The 16856-nt window shown below is 40.9% G+C and overlaps 1 protein-coding gene across 1 annotated transcript in view; it reads left to right on the top strand.

Annotated features, from left to right (window-relative positions):
• The window catches only part of LOC127906505 (uncharacterized), a 140650-nt gene extending 124008 nt beyond the window's left edge, over positions 1–16642 (top strand). Inside the window, exon 3 of the mRNA XM_052458723.1 lies at positions 16635–16642. Coding sequence (XP_052314683.1) covers positions 16635–16642 — 8 coding nt within the window. The remainder of the gene's footprint in view (positions 1–16634) is intronic.
• Positions 16643–16856: the final 214 nt, after the last annotated feature.

Raw genomic sequence — 16856 nt, 5'->3', positions numbered from 1 at the left:
GGACGTCAGACGACAAAAATCAGTAAACCACCTAACTGAGGAACTCAATTTAACCTTGCGCAATACCCTAGATGCATGTTAACCTTCACTTCACTGCTATGCGGATGACACACTGTACATTTCAATGAAACATGGTAAAGCCCCAAAATTGCTCTCGCTAGAAGCCACATAAGGAAGTGGTGGCTGCAAACTTTCTACTTTTAAACTCGGACAAAACAGAGATGCTTGTTCTAGGTACCAAGAAACAAAGACATCTTCTTTTGAATCTGACAATTAATCTTGATAGTTGTACAGTCGTCTCAAATAAAACTGTGAAGGACCTCGGCGTTACTCTGGACCCTGATCTCTCTTTTCACGAACATATCAAGACTGTTTCAATGACAGCTTTTTCCATCTACGTAACATTGAGAAAATCAGAAACTTTCTGTCCAAAAATACAGAAAAATGAATCCATGCTTTTGTTACTTCTAGGTTAGATTACTGGAATGCTCTACTTTCCGGCAACCAGGATGAAGCACAAAATAAACTTCAGTTAGTGTTAAATACGGCTGCTGGAATCCTGACGAGAACCAAAAAACGTGATAATATTACATAATATCTTTGTGGGCTATACTCAACCTTGTCTCAGGATGGTAAGTTGGTGGTTGAAAATATCCCTTAGTGGTGTGGGGGCTGTGCTTTGGCAAAGTGGGTGGGGTTATCTCCTGCCTGTTTGGCCCTGTCTGGGGGTATCATCGGATGGGGCCACAGTGTCTCCTGACCCCTCCTCTCAGCCGCCAGTATTTATGCTGCAGTAGTTTATGTGTCGGGCGGCTAGGGTAAGTCTGTTATATCTGGAGTACTTCTCCTGTCTTATCCGGTGTCCTGTGTGAATTTAAGTATGCTCTCTCTAATTCTCTCTTTCTCTCTTTCGTTCTCTCACTCAGAGGACCTGAGCCCTAGGACCATGCCTCAGGACTACCTGTCATGATGACTCCTTGCTGTCCCCAGTCCACCTGGCCGTGCTGCTGCTCCAGTTTCAACTGTTCTGCCTGCGGCTATGAAACCTGTTCACCGGACGTGCTACCTGTCCCAGACCTGCTGTTTTCAACTCTCTAGAGACAGCAGGAGCGGAGATACTCTTTATGATCAGCTATGAAAAGCCAACTGACATTTACTCCTGAGGTGCTGACTTGTTTCACCCTCGACAACTACTGTGATTATTACACTGCTCAAAAAAATAAAGGGAACACTTTAAACAATACAATGTAACTCCAAGTCAATCACACTTCTGTGAAATCAAACTGTCACGTAGGAAGCAACACTGATTGACAATACATTTCACATGCTGTTGTGCAAATGGAATTGACAACAGGTGGAAATTATAGGCAATTAGCAAGACACCCCCAATAAAGGAGTGGTTCTGCAGGTGATAACCACAGACCACTTCTCAGTTCTTATGCTTCCTGGCTGATGTTTTGGTCACTTTTGAATGCTGGCGGTGCTTTCACTCTAGTGGTAGCATGAGACGGAGTCTACAACCCACACAAGTGGCTCAGGTAGTGCAGCTCATCCAGGATGGGACATCAATGCGAGCTGTGGCAAGAAGGTTTGCTGTGTCTGTCAGCGTAGTGTCCAGAGCATGGAGGCGCTACCAGGAGACAGGCCAGTACATCAGGAGACGTGGAGAAGGCCGTAGGAGGGCAACAACCCAGCAACAGGACCGCTACCTCCACTTTTGTGCAAGGAGGAGCAGGAGGAGCACTGCCAGAGCCCTGCAAAAAGACCTCCAGCAGGCCACAAATGTGCATGTGTCTGCTCAAATGGTCAGAAACCGATTTCATGAGGGTGGTATGAGGGTCCGACGTCCACAGGTGGGGGTTGTGCTTACAGCCCCACACCGTGCAGGACGTTTGGCATTTGCCAGAGAACACCAAGATTGTAAAATTTGCCCCTTGCTGTGAAAGCAGGTTCACACTGATGAAAGCAGGTTCACACTGAGCACATGTGACAGACGTGACAGTCTGGAGACGGCGTGGAGAACGTTTTGCTGCCTGCAACATCCTCCAGCATGACCGGTTTGGCGGTGGGTCAGTCATGGTGTGGGGTGGCATTTCTTTGGGGGGCCGCACAGCCCTCCATGTGCTCGCCAGAGGTAGCCTGACTGCCATTAGGTACCGAGACGAGATCCTCAGACCCCTTGTGAGACCATATGCTGGTGCGGTTGGCCCTGGGTTCCTCCTAATGCAAGACAATGCTAGTCCTCATGTGGCTGGAGTGTGTCAGCAGTTCCTGCAAGAGGAAGGCATTGATGCTATGGACTGGCCCGCCCGTTCCCCAGACCTGAATCCAATTGAGCACATCTGGGACATCATGTCTCGCTCCATCCACCAACGCCACGTTGCACCACAGACTGTCCAGGAGTTGGCGGATGCTTTAGTCCAGGTCTGGGAGGAGATCCCTAGGGAGACCATCTGCCACCTCATCAGGAGCATGCCCAGGCATTGTAGGGAGGTCATACAGGCACGTGGAGGCCACACACACTACTGAGCCTCATTTTGACTTGTTTTAAGGACATTACATCAAAGTTGGATCAGCCTGTAGTGTGGTTTTCCACTTTAATTTTGAGTGTGACTCCAAATCCAGACCTCCATGGGTTGATAAATTTGATTTCCATTGATCATTTTTCTGTGATTTTTATTTAATAAAAATGATTTAATAAGAATATTTCATTCATTCAGATCTAGGATGTGTTATCTTAGTGTTTCCTTTATTTTTTTTGAGCAGTGTATTATTTGATAATGCTGGTCATTTATGAACATTTGAACATCTTGGCCATGTTCTGTTATACTCTCCACCCGGCCTAGCCAGAAGAGGACTGGCCACCCCTCATAGCCTGGTTCCTCTCTAGGTTTCTTCCTAGGTTCTGGCCTTTCTAGGGCGTTTTTCCTAGCCACCGTGCTTCTACACCTGCATTGCTTGCTGTTTGGGGTTTTAGGCTGGGTTTCTGTACAGCACTTTGAGATATCAGCTGATGTAAGAAGGGCTATAAAAATTAATTTGATTTGATTTGATGGAGGGGAATTGGGTGGATTATTGACTGAAGCGCGCCAGCTAAACTGAGTTTTTATGAATATAAAGAAGGACATTATCAAACAAAAGGACCATTTGTGATGTAGCTGGGACCTTTTCGAGTGCCAACAGAAGAAGATCATCAAAGGTAATGCATTTATTATATCGCTATTTCTGACTTTTGTGGCGCCTGGTTGAAATATGTTCTTTATGCTTTTGTATGCGGGGCGCTGTCCTCAGATAATCGCATGGTGTGCTTTTGCCGTAAAGCCTTTTTTAATTCTGACACAGTAGCTGGATTAACAAGAAGTTAAGCTTTTTGCACTCTGCAATTTCACCTGATGTTGGCCAGGTGGGACACTACCTTCCCACCTGCCCATAAGAAGATAATCATAAACCATGAATAGGCTTCAGATCTCAGGCCTATCGAGGACAACTTATTAAATAAAATAGCATGATCAACAGTATCAAAGCTCTTGACTGGTCCACTAACAAAGCAGCACATTTCATTTTAGTGTCTAAACCATTGACAAGATCATTAAAAACTAAAGTGGTTGCTGTAATATTGCAATGTCCAGGCCTCAACCCTGCTTGGTTTACATTAAAACATCTTAGCTAGACAAGGAAGCCTTGAAGTGGGGCGATAATCATTAAGATCACTACTATCCCTGCTCTTATGGAGTGGCAGCACAAGAGCTGATTTCCATACTTTTTGAATATTTTCTGATAACAATGTTAAACAAAAACTGTAGGTTGTTGAGACTACAATGATGGGTGCTGCACACTTAAGCAGACCAGAATCCAATTGGTCAGCCCCTTTGGATTTCTTGTTGTCTATTGCTAACAAAGCATCCAGGACTTATTTTTCTGTAGATAGCCTAAAAGAAAACCTTTTACTATAATTTCTCTGATCATTCAGCAAGTGTCCCCTATCAGCATCCAGTCCAATATCATTGTGAATTGGCTTAGAAGTTAGTTCAAAGAGATAGCCCGCTGAAATAAACTGGTGATTAAATGGATAAATGATGGCATTTTTTTCTGTAATGATGCCAGTTTCTGAATTAATTTGTTGTGGCAGAGAGTAGGAAGTAGTACCCTTCAGGGATTTTACAATTTTCCAGAATTTAGCTGGTTCCCATTACAATCCGAAAGAGTGGTTACATAATAATCAGATTTAGCCTTTCAGATTTTTCTTACACAATGATTCCTCCAGTTTATTAAACGCTTACCAGTATGGGCCTAAGCCTGTGTTCCTGGCCTTGACCCAAGCATCATCTCTTTTATGAATGACTTCTGATAATTCCTGAGTGTACCAGGCATTCGATCTACCTTTAACCCTTCATTTTTTTGAAGGTCACATGATAATCCACAATAGTATTGAAGACATCTGCAAAAAGGCCCAAATCTAAATCAGGTTCATGGATAGCTGAAATACAATCAAGGATACTAAAATAAAGATGACGTTTTTAAAGTTCCCCTTTGTGAAGACACGAGGCTTAGATTTTTATATTTTCACACCTCTAACATAAACAACTGGGCAGTGGTCACTAATGTCTTGGGGCGAAGATGTCAGTGGAAACACATTTCTCGGCTGTATTTCTTTTAGTATGATCAATCCGAGTTGACTTTGAAGGATCTTTAGGGTTGGGCCGTGTAGGCTTACCATCTGGGTTAGGTTTAGACCATTACACATCTCTTTTATATTGTCTGAAGACTGCATTTCCCAATCATAATTTAGGTCACCCAGGATAATAACTTCTGATTTATATAGTACAAGAAGACATCAAACTAGTTAACTCCTCGAGAGCACGGTAGATGACTATGACAGTTATGGATACATTTTTCCCCAGACAAATGCTTTCAGTTATTTTTTTTAAAATGACCAATCCACCGTCTCTACCCTGTCTGTCAGCTCTGAACACATTATAACCATCAATACTAATATTAGGGTCCAGAATGTCTCCAGAGATCTAATTTTTAGTCAATACCAGAATGTCCGGATTCATCTACCTTGCCCAGTGTCATGCCTGCTCCTGCTCTTCCTCCCCCTGGAGCTCGAGGGCCCGAGGGCCAGGATCCCCAGCAATACGCACTCAAGCAACCATCAGTACGCATACCTGCCTTCCCCACGTCACGCGCATCTGCGATCATTGGACTCATGTGGACTCAATTACTTTTATCATTACCTTCCCTTTATCTGTCTGTTCCCAAGCTCTGTTCCCTGCTTCGGGATTGATTGTCATATGTCCGTATTACCCCTGTTCTGACGATGTTCCTGTCTTGTTCTATGTCTGTTCCCTATTAAATGTTTGACTCCCCATTACCTGCTTCTCCTCTCCAGCGTCACTCTTTACACCCAGATCTTGATGTAATCCAGTTTAGGACTTAAACTCCTAATGTTAAGATGCATCAACCCAAGTCCTTTACAATTTTTCAAGTCACAAATTCATACAAGCTACGTTCAATAGGCCGTTGCAGGCCCTGTCTGATGGTTGATATTGATATAGTTGGTATGGATATAATGTTGCATAGAACTGCACCATTTGGTCTTTCCTATTAGTAATTGAGGAATGAGTAGAAATTGGAATTACTTTTTCCATAGGCTGAGGCTGTAGCCAATGGCAATATGAAGAACTTTTAGAGTAACCAATGATGGAATGTTATAAACTGCATTTCATGGGCTTCGGTTGCTATTGTGCAACAGCCCAAGCCTTCTACATGTGAACAAATCAGTGTAACCACAGTTTATATAAGCACATCGGGTCCTCTCAATATTGTGGGTCTGTATTACAGTCAATAAACAGTTTATTGTCCTCTGTACTAACAGGACAATGTAGTCTAAACCTTTTCATCACCTGTCTGGTCAAGAAAGTCCACCTTCAACTTTTCTCTATACACACATCCCAGACAGTCTACATGTAAAATATGTATGAATCAGGGTCAGATCACTTGTGGCTGAAATACTTCAATCAGTAAACCACAGCAATGCAATAGCTGGAAAAGTAGTCAGGAAAAGTCTGACAAAACGCATTCAAGGTATGAAAGGCCCTCAGAACAAATTGTATCACCTCATTCTTCAGACAGCTAAAATGCTTTAACTATTTTCAGTGACTTGTATCATACACACATCCAAAGAAGAACCTACAGCTCTGGAAAAAAAATATCAGTTTATCTGCAAAATGATCAGTTTATCTGGTTTTACTATCTATAGGTATGTGTTTGGGTAAAATTAAATGTTTTGATTTATTTTATAAACTACTGACAATATTTCTTCCAAATTCCAAATAAAATATTGTCATTTAGAGCATTTGTTTGCAGAAAATGACAACTGGTCAAAATAACAAAAAATATGCAGTGTTGTCAGACCTCGAATAATGCAAAGAAAATAAATAATAATAATCATATTAATTTTTAAACAACTACAATACTACTAATACTGTTTTAACTTAGGAAAAGTTCAGAAATCAATATTTATAAATTGAATACAGTCATCAAGGCAGGACACACTCATTTCCTTCATGCTGACAAATAAGAAATTCCCCTGTCAACAGGGCCATCAGCCTGTTGAACAGCCATCACTAACACAAAGAGGCTGCTGCTTACATACAGACTTGAAATCATTGGCCACTCTAACAAATGAATCACAAGTCACTTTATTAATGCCACATTAATAATGATGTTTACATATCTTGCATTACTCATCCCATATGTATACACTGTATATTATACCATCTATTGCATCTAGCCTATGCTGCTCCATCATTGCTCATCCATATATTTATATGTACATATTCTTATTCCATGCCTTTTCTTAGATTTGTGTATATTAGGTAGATGTTGTGAAATTGTTAGATTACTTGTTAGATATTTCTGCACTGTCGGAACTAGAAGCACAAGCATTTTGCTACACTCGCAATAACATCTGCTAACCATGTGGCCAATAAAAATGTAATTGATTTAGTTGGAATAGCATGCAGAACACCCTGCTGCCTTTATCCTTCTCCTTTGAAAGCCAAGTTAATAAACAGATCTAAGCAGATCTAAACAGGACTAAGCACACAACCCTGAGCGGCCCCTGTGTTGATGATCAGTATGGCGGATGTGCAATCTGGCTTCCGAGCTGGTCACGGGTGAACCTCAGCCACACACAAGGTACTAAACGATATCATAACCGCCATCGATAAAAGACAGTACTGGGCAGCTGTCTTCCTTGACCTGGCCAAGGCTTTCGACTCTGTCAATCACCGTATTCTTATCGGCATACTCAACAGCCTTGGTTTCTCAAATGACTGCCTTGCCTGGTTCACCAACTACTTCTCAGATAGAGTTCAGTGTGTCAAATCGGAGGGCCGTTGTCCGTACCTCTGACAGTCTCTATGGGTGTACCACAGGGTTCAATTCTCGGGCCGACTCTTTTCTCTGTGTATATCAACAATGTTGCTCTTGCTGCGGGTGATTCCATGATCCTCCTCTACGCAGACGACACCATTCTGTATACATCTGGCCCTTCTTTGGACACTGTGTTAACAAACCTCCAAACGAGCTTCAATGCCATACAACACTCCTTCCGTGGCCTCCAACTGCTCTTAAACGCTAGTAAAACTAAATGCATGCTTTTTAACTGTTCGCTGCTCGCAACCGCCCGCCCGACTAGCATCACTACTCTGGACGGTCCTGACTTAGAATATGTGGACAACTACAAATACCAAGGTGTCTGGCTAGACTGTAAACACCCCTTCCAGACTCATATTAAACAGCTCCAATCCAAAATTAAATCTAGAATCGGTTTTCTATTTCACATCAAAGCCTCCGCCACTCACGCCACCAAACATACCTCGTAAAGCTGAACATCCTACCGATCCTCAACTTCGGCGATGTCATTTACAAAATAGCCTCCAACACTCTACTCAGCTAACTGTATGCAGTCTATCACAGTGCTATCCGTTTTGTCACCAAAGCCCCATATACCACCCACCACTGCAACCTGTATGCTCTCATCGGCTGGCCCTTGCTACATATTCGTCGCTAGACCCCTGGCTCCAGGTCATCTATAAGTCTTTGCTAGGTAAAGCTCCGCCTTATCTCAGCTCACTGGTCACCATAACAACACCCACCCGTAGCACGCGCTCCAGCAGGTATATCTCACTGGTCATCCTCAAAGCCAAGCTCTTTGGCCGCCTTTCCTTCCAGTTCTCTGCTGCCAATGACTGGAACAAATTGCAAAAATCGCTGAAGTTGAGAGTTACATTTCCCTCACTAACTTTAAACATCAGCTATCTGAGGAGTTAGCTGTAGCTGTACATAGCCCATCTGTAAATAGCCCATCCAATCTACCTACCTCATCCCCATATTGTTTTTATTTACTTTTCTGCTCTTTTGCACACCAGTATTTCTACTTACATATCATCATCTGCAAATCTATCACTCCAGTGTTAATTTGCTAAATTATAATTACTTTGCCACTATGGCCTATTTATTGCCTTACCTCCTCACGCCATTTGCACACACTGTATATGGACTTTTTTTCTATTGTGTTATTGACTGTACGCTTGTTCATTCCATGTGTAACTCTGTGTTGTTGTTTGTGTTGCACTGCTTTGCTTTATCTTGCCAGGTCGCAGTTGTAAATGAGAACTTGTTCTCAACTAGACTACCTGGTTAAATAAAAGTTCAAATAAAAAAATGTAAAAAATTGAAATGAAAAAAAAACACTGCCAGATCTCTGACCTCCTTCCTATAGGCTGATTAATCCTGTTCACTGATTAGTCGTCAGCAAACTTGATGATGGTGTTGGAGTTCAGCGCATCCATGCAGTCGTGGGTGAACAGGGAGTTCAGGAGGGGACTAAGCACACAACCCTGAGCAGCCCCTGTGTTGATGATCAGTATGGCGGATGTGTTGCTGCCTACACTTACCGTCTGGGGGTGGCCCGACAGAAAATCCAGGAAACAGTTGCAGAGGGAGGTGTTCAGTCCCAGGGTCCTGAGCTTGGTAATGAGCTTGGAGGGGATTAAGGTGTTGAATGCTGAGCTGAATTCAATGAACAGGTATTCTTTCTGTCCTGGTATTATTTCAGTCTTTGGGAGCTAGCTATTATGTTCCTCTTTATCACACACACACAAGTTTTCACGTGAGGCTATGTTTACATCTAAGATAGAAGCAGGCCATTGGCTGCCTGATTGGTTCCAAGTTTAGCAGTTCGACAAATATGCCTGAGCAGACAGTGTTAAAATTGTATTTTTATGAAAAAATGTGCAAGAATTGAAGGTGCCAACAAATGTTATAGTCATCATATTCAATATTTTACTGTCATATAGAAAATGTCAGCTCTTCCCTTGACGGGGCTTGATCAACTTCATGTTTTTCTGCTTCGGCCCACTACCTCACCCCTCGATGATTCAATTTTGCTAGCAAACAATTATTGACTTAACATAGTGAAAATACTTCAGATTATGCTGATTTGTCTACTTTTTAGCAAAGTAATTATCTTTGTAGAGGTGCCATGCTGGCGCAATAATGAATTCTCCTGCAGCTTCATCTGATTTGAGAGGCAAGCCAATTAGGCAATCACAGTGACAGGTTGGAACAGTATTTCTGCAGTCTTGCACATCGCCTTTGCTGTGTCTGATACAGTTAGAGCTGCTCTACTCTACTGAATCCGTAAACACTATGAGGACACCAACTAGGCATTGGGATATATCTCCTAAGCTATCAACTTGCATTGCATTATGATGTCTAATAGTAGTGTACTGTTTCATAAAAATAAAAATACATCTTTGTTGCAGCTGTAAGACAAAGTAAAGTGTGCTAAAGTCGTGCCAAAGACTTAAAACTGCAATATATAACTTTTTGGGTGACCTGATCAAATTCGCATAGAAATGAAAGTTATAGATATGTCATTCTCATTGAAAGCAAGTCTAAGAAGTAGTAGATCTGGTCTATGTGCACTATTTATATTCTTCCCATGCTTAAGTTTAGTTTTTGCGTCTTTTCGTTTTAGTTTTGTACACCAGCTCCAAACTGTTGAAAATACAATAGTTTTGATTATGGAAAATCTGTTTCACAGCGGTTTAGATCATACAATAATTCTAAACACTATTCATGCTTGTTTTGTCACATAAACTGAAATTAGGCGAACTATTAGAATTTGAGCAACCAGGAAATGAAAGAGCGATTTCTGCATTAAGTTTCTTTCAATTATAGTTTTTTAGTCCTGTCCCTACTGGTAACTGTCTAATATCACCCTCATGTCACACTGATGAAGAAATCAACCATGTTCAACAAGTCCACTTTTGTTCAACAAACATTAAGTACTTTGTTTCACTTATCATTGTCTTTGCATTAAAGTAAAGGTATGCACTCATCTATGTTTACTGAACCAACAGTAGGACATTTACATTTGTTTATTGGGCTCCTTTGTGGCGCAGCGGTCTCAGTGCTAGAAGCGTCACTACAGACCCTGGTTCAATTCCAGGCTGTATCACAACCGGCTGTGATTGGGAGTCCAATAAGGCAGCGCACAGTTGGCTCTGCGTTGTCCGGATTAGGGTTTGGCTGGGGTAGGCCATCATTGTAAATAAGAATTTGTTCTTAACTGACTTGCCAAGTTAAATAAAGGTTGAATAAAAAATATATTTATTGCATAAATTAAACTGTAGGTTTCACGTGACAACATTTAGCCTGTAATTTAACATTTAGTCCAGGGTTTGTCCCTCTGAGAGACCTCAAAAGCCTTTTAAGCAGTGTTAAGAGTATAAATTATGAAGTGAGCTAATGGGGCATTCTATGTAATTGGCCTCTGCTCTCCTTAGGCAAGTCACTAAGTCACAAAGAACACTGAAATGTTAAGGGAGGTGGGAAGGTACCTGCTTACAGGCCCACTTAAGATTATGGAAATAATGACTTCACACATCTTATATTCCCGATGACATTACGGTCATTAAATTCATGCATTTAATCGTGAGATATTTCAGAGAGTTACTAGAGCAAAACTGCAATTATTCAGGTGAAATAATCTCCTATAATCAGACCTGATTAATGGGATTGTCATGCTGAGAAATCTGACAAACAACTCAAAGGCAAGCAGACAGGATCCACGCCTACGCCATCTCAAAATAAAAATGTAAGTAATGAAAATCCTATACATTTGTCTAAGCCGGAGAGAAGGTTAGAACTATTACTATGAGTTGTCACATGGTCACTCTGCCTTTAGAAAAGATCGGTTAGAGACATTGGCCAGCAATTGAAGCGGCAAAACCTTAATATCCCCAGAGCTTCTCTAACCAAGTGGTCATGTGATCCTCTGGTCATTGAGCAGTAATTATAAGCTGACTGCACAGTCTGTAATCACTAGCGATGATGGTCAGATAATGGTCACATGGATTAGAAGATGAAGACCTAGCATAGTGTTGTCAGCACTTCTAAAAGTCCCCAACTGGTAAAATCGGTCACCAAGCATGGTCCTACCATTGACAGCATTGTGAGGAAGAGACAAAGATGTCAATGAAGTGTACATCCCTACATCATATGTCCACACTTTTGAGTACCTATCCATTTCGGAGATGAGACCTGAAGGGGATGAAGAAGTGATATCTCCTGGACCATTAAAAAAGTCAAGATAAATAAATGACAACATAAAAAAAACATATTCATAAAGAAGTACAGCCTGGATCAATGCATGGCAAAGCTTCGACACACATTGATTGAACTCTTTACAACAAGGGTAGGCAACCAGATTCAACCGTTGGCCAATTTCTGTCAGAGTGGATGGTCGCGGGCCAGAACATAAATATTGTCATTTGCACACTGCAAATGATCACAATTAAGCCCAAAAAGAGATTGTATTGGAAAAAAGCGATGATTTCATTACTTGATTACATTGAGACACGATCACATACAATATGTCTCTTTTTTTTAGTAAAGAATTCGATCCTGTGCCTCCACAAGAGCAGAAACTCCCACACCTCTGCTCTACAGGCTGAGCCACCTGTGACGTGAAAATTTGAGAACAATGTTAACAATATTCAGCTCATTGGTACTTAAATCTGTTTACAGCACACATATTGACCACGGACTGTATAATATTGGTCATATTAGCGTAAAGGGGCAATCTGCAGTTGCTACGTACATTTTTCAACTTATAAATGAATGATACGAACCCATTGATTCTTGAAGAATATCAATTATTAATACCTCATGAGATTAGTTCAACTGTCATAGGACATCAGAAGCCTAAAAATAAGCCTTTTTTATTCCAATGCTTGTAAACACATAAATGTAAAGAAACACTATGTAGCCTCAAAACATGGTTTAAACTATAGTTTGACATCATGGATGGTCAGTCCTTGCATCCATAGCTTTGTATATGAATTTGAGAGTGGTTATATTTCTCCAGCCTTTTTGGCAAAATGGGCAGGGAAAACTATTTGTTATTGCTTCATCTGCGAATTGCCTCTTTAATTAACCATATGTATAAAATTGTAGTAAAATAGAAACATAATAGAACACTCCAATCAATAGTTCCTGTGTTGTTGAAAGGGAATATATGTGGTAAACTCACAAACACCATGTACAGTATATCATTAATTCATGGAAAATGTAATTGATTAAATGACCTTGAGAGCGAGAAGAGAGAGAGATAAGAGAGAGGGGAAAGAAAGAGAGTCAGTGGGAGAGAGAGTGAGAGAGAGAAAGAGAGAAAAGGAGAGAAAGAGAGAGAGAGAGAGAGAGAGAGAGAGAGAGAGAGAGAGAGAGAGAGAGAGAGAGAGAGAGAGAGAGAGAGACAGGGGAGTGTGAAGAGACAATTCTAACAGGCCAGACAGGGAGAGAGCTATACACAATAGCCTGAGAGGCAGAGGTGGTCACCATGGAAACAGCACTGAGAGTTTCAACAGCGAAGGTTGCAATATCAAACTAATGGCACTGCAAATAATGGCACTGCAGCAGTTCGTTAAGGCCATTGCTGAATATCTCATAATTGGGAAGTTAACCATTACAGTAGATAATAGAGACAATATCAACAAAGTAAAATAAATAAGTGCAGAATTCTCAGTAGATAAGGAGATATGGAGCATAAGTGTGAATATCAGCATGTGATTTTGATGTATAGGCAGGGCTCCAAACTGCGACCATTTAGTTGCATTTTACGACCCTTGACTTGGCTGTGTAAGTTACATTTTTTATTGATCGCATCATACAAGGTCACCTTACTCAAAACGTCCTATTTTTTAGGAGGCTAAAACATGATTTGGTCATACAGTGAAGTGTATTATCCTCATGATTCCTGTAATGAAAGTGTTTGCCCAGACGGTGTGCCTGTTTCACTGGTGCCTGCTGCTGTGAAGAGAAAGCCACTCTCAATGCCTCTCTCACTGCACTCCGAGATAAAAAAATGTTTCCTGATTGTATAATATTTCAATATCCAATTGCGGGAAAAACACAGCTATCCTGTGTAATACTTGTTGTTATAGTTGAAAAGAGTAGGTTCTCAGCTTTCTGTAGGTATACTTTTTATTTTTCTACTCTAAATGTTTTGTTCTAAAGCAACTATTTTACAACCAAGATATTTGATATGGCTTTGAGATACGTATCGAGCAAAATGAGTATTGTCCCTTGCGAGTGCATGGGCCTCATTGGGTAGTAGGCTACGACTGCAAAGTTTTTTAGGACATACAATGTACTGTTAGATTAGTACATGGCTACTACCAGTGGTTATTATATTTAGAATTAGCGATCTAGCCAATGAGTTTTGTGTTTCCACTTTGTCAGGTGATGAATTAGCACCAAATAAATTAGCCCATGACATTAGTGCACATAAAGATGTAGGCAGATTTATCTCTATTGATTCTTGTTTTGTTGAAAAGTCCTATTTTAACAGTAAAATATAACAACAACAGCCGAAATGTCACCCCAAAATGATTGACAATCACTGGGTTAGGTTGCACCTCAAAATAACTTGGATTCCTGCTTAATCATGTTCGATGAAACAACGTATTTCTTGAATAACATATCAGTAGTCTAAAACATTTTTTTTAATAAAGCACTGTGAATTACAATTATAGGATCATTAAAATCATGAACTGGTGACACCAACTGAAGAAGTTAGTGGCTCCAGTGTCACCAGGGTAAAAATGTTAGTCTGGAGTTAGTCTGTGTATAGGCTACAGTGCAATACATTTCTGACTCATTACACTAATAAGTTAGTCTATTACTTTTCTCAAGGTTGTCAGGTTCCTATATTGCTTATCAGTTGCACAGATCATTATACTTCTAGCTTGTAGGTAACATCTGGCAACAGGTTCCCAAATGGAGGTTTGTTGACCACTGGTGATACATGAGATGCCCCTCAAGAGGCTTTGAATTTACTGTAATGAAAATTGTATTAGCCTACAACATATTTTTTTATGATCTACAGTGATAACATTATCACAAAGGCTGTCATAAAAGTACCAAGGTAGTGAGACAACTGGAAGCTGCGTCATATCAAATAAAGGGAATTGGGGAATGAGGATTTGAATAAAACGGCACAACAGGTGTTCCCCAACATATCTGTTTTCAAACAACAATATTTATAATGCCGGGATCACTTTTAGATTTAGGTCATTTTAGGTGAAAATTGAAAAAAGGGGGCATATCCTTAAGGGAGGAAATTGCCCTTTGCCAAATGGGAATGGTTCATACACCACTGGTTCCTGGGTTTCCTGCCAGTTCCCAAGGTCCCCGTCTGTTTCTAATCAAAAACCTCTCAAACAACACAATCACTTGTATCCTTTACAAGCCTATCAACGCTCACTGTATTTTTTTAAGTTGTCGTGCTCACAGACACATTTACTATCTAGGCCACATTATGTCTAACTCCTCATGAATCTCTCACAATGTTACTGAATGTCAAGATATTTTAGCTGTTTCAGTTAAAGAAGTGAGATATGTATTGCAGGGTTAGTTCATGAAGCATGTGTGACATTAAATGTGTAACTGTTCTGATATCGATGAAAACAAACCGATCGAAAGAGTTAAAGAGAGTTCCCTTTCTCCTGGATTGTGTTAAGCTACAGTCTTTTCTACTCTCTTTGACACATGCTGAGTGCTTTGAGCTGCAAAGCCAATATGATTACACCCACTGTGCTCTGTAGAAAAAGCAATTGTACGCTAGTAAAGTATTTGCTTAATGAAAGAGGAGGCATACAAACCAAGAGCCTGTCTATTTAAAATAAAAAGTGGCTGTCTCCTGAGCTTCGGAAGTGGGACCTATAGGATTTTAGTATGCATAGGGGAGCACAGCCGATCCTCACACATCTTGTTTGATAGTGTGTGTTCCAGACACAAGGTGTCAGCTCATGTTAAAGCGAGAAGGACAACAAGCACATGGGAGAGCCGCCTCTCTATCTCTCTGTCCACCTTACGCTTACCTCTAAAAACATCACTTGGGGTTACTGAGTGACACTACATCTCCTCTTTTGTGACAAACATAATTCTTTGGTAAAACGGTCTCCTTTTTATCTGTAATTCAGTTGTCTGTCAAAGTGATGTGATGCCTGCCGGTTTCTGTATAAGCACATTGTGACATCTGCTGATGTAAAAGGGCTTTATAAATCTATTTGATTTGATTTGATTTGCCCTTGTCAAGGGTAGCCCCAGGTAGCCAGCCGCTGGTGTCTGATTAAGGTCTGAATTATACAAACAAATCAAGTATTCCTATGACACTAAGGTAGTAAACTGTTAATAATTTGATTTTATTGGAAGTACACCCTGATGCAACAGAATTCAAAGAGTAAGATCAAAGTTGCAGGTCTTTATTTCAGTATTATGCAAGGTTCTGTCACGCCCTGAGCCCTTGAGGTTCTCTATGGTGCAATAGGTCAGAGCGTGACTAGGGGATGTTCTAGTCTTCTAGTCTAGTCTATGTTGGTGTGAGTATGGTTCCCAATTGGAGGCAGCTGATGATCGTTGCCTCTAATTGGGGATCACAATTAATGTGATCCCCTGCGTTTGTGGGATATTGTTTCATTTTGGTTTAGTGCTATGTGTGCTATGAACTTCACGTTCATTTATTCTTTGTTGTTTTTTGAAAGTTCACTTTAATAAATATGTGGAACTCTACTCATGCTGAGCCTTGGTCCGCTCATTATGTATACGACGAACGTGACAGGTTCTGAATGTGCAATCCCTAACACTCCCAATGCTTAAAAACATAGATACTTTTGCAGAGACTTTTCAATGATTATTATATGACTTACGAGTCATTGGAAGTCTTTTGGAGTGTACGGCAAGATCCAAAATAATACTACAGTTATTCCTGTGAGTGAAACATGTAATATCTACAATTGAGGAGTTTTCTGTAATCAGAGCCAGCCATCCGTGTGTCCACGAGCAAAAAAGTTGAGATTGTCCCATCTTTCAAGAATCCATGAGCTTCTAAACAGCAACACTTTCTTTCGGCCTATTGGCAGAATGTGTAAAGTGGCATGGGCATCATATCATCTAAATGAGACCTTCTGGTCTGTGGCGTCCATGTTTCTGTCAGAGTGCCAGCTAACTGCCCACGTATTGTCTCTTTGTCAATAAGCCTGTGTCCCCCGTGATAGCACACTGATTGAATTGTTGCCTGAACTCGGCATGTGTCAGACATTCAGTGTTTAGAGAACACTCAGGTTCTTGCACCAAAGTTGACACTGCTGATCAAGCAGGGTTGCCTTTATCGTGGGATAACTATGACGATTAGAACAGATAGACGCTGGCTAAGATTTCTAGTTCTTTGTGTGAGGGCAAACTGGGCAAACAAAGAGTATGCTTACACCTTACAGCTG

Source organism: Oncorhynchus keta, chromosome 12, assembly GCF_023373465.1.
Source record: "Oncorhynchus keta strain PuntledgeMale-10-30-2019 chromosome 12, Oket_V2, whole genome shotgun sequence".
Lineage (NCBI taxonomy): Eukaryota > Metazoa > Chordata > Actinopteri > Salmoniformes > Salmonidae > Oncorhynchus > Oncorhynchus keta.
The sequence above is the reverse complement of the archived record's forward strand: the minus strand, read 5'-3'. Positions and strand labels throughout refer to the sequence as shown.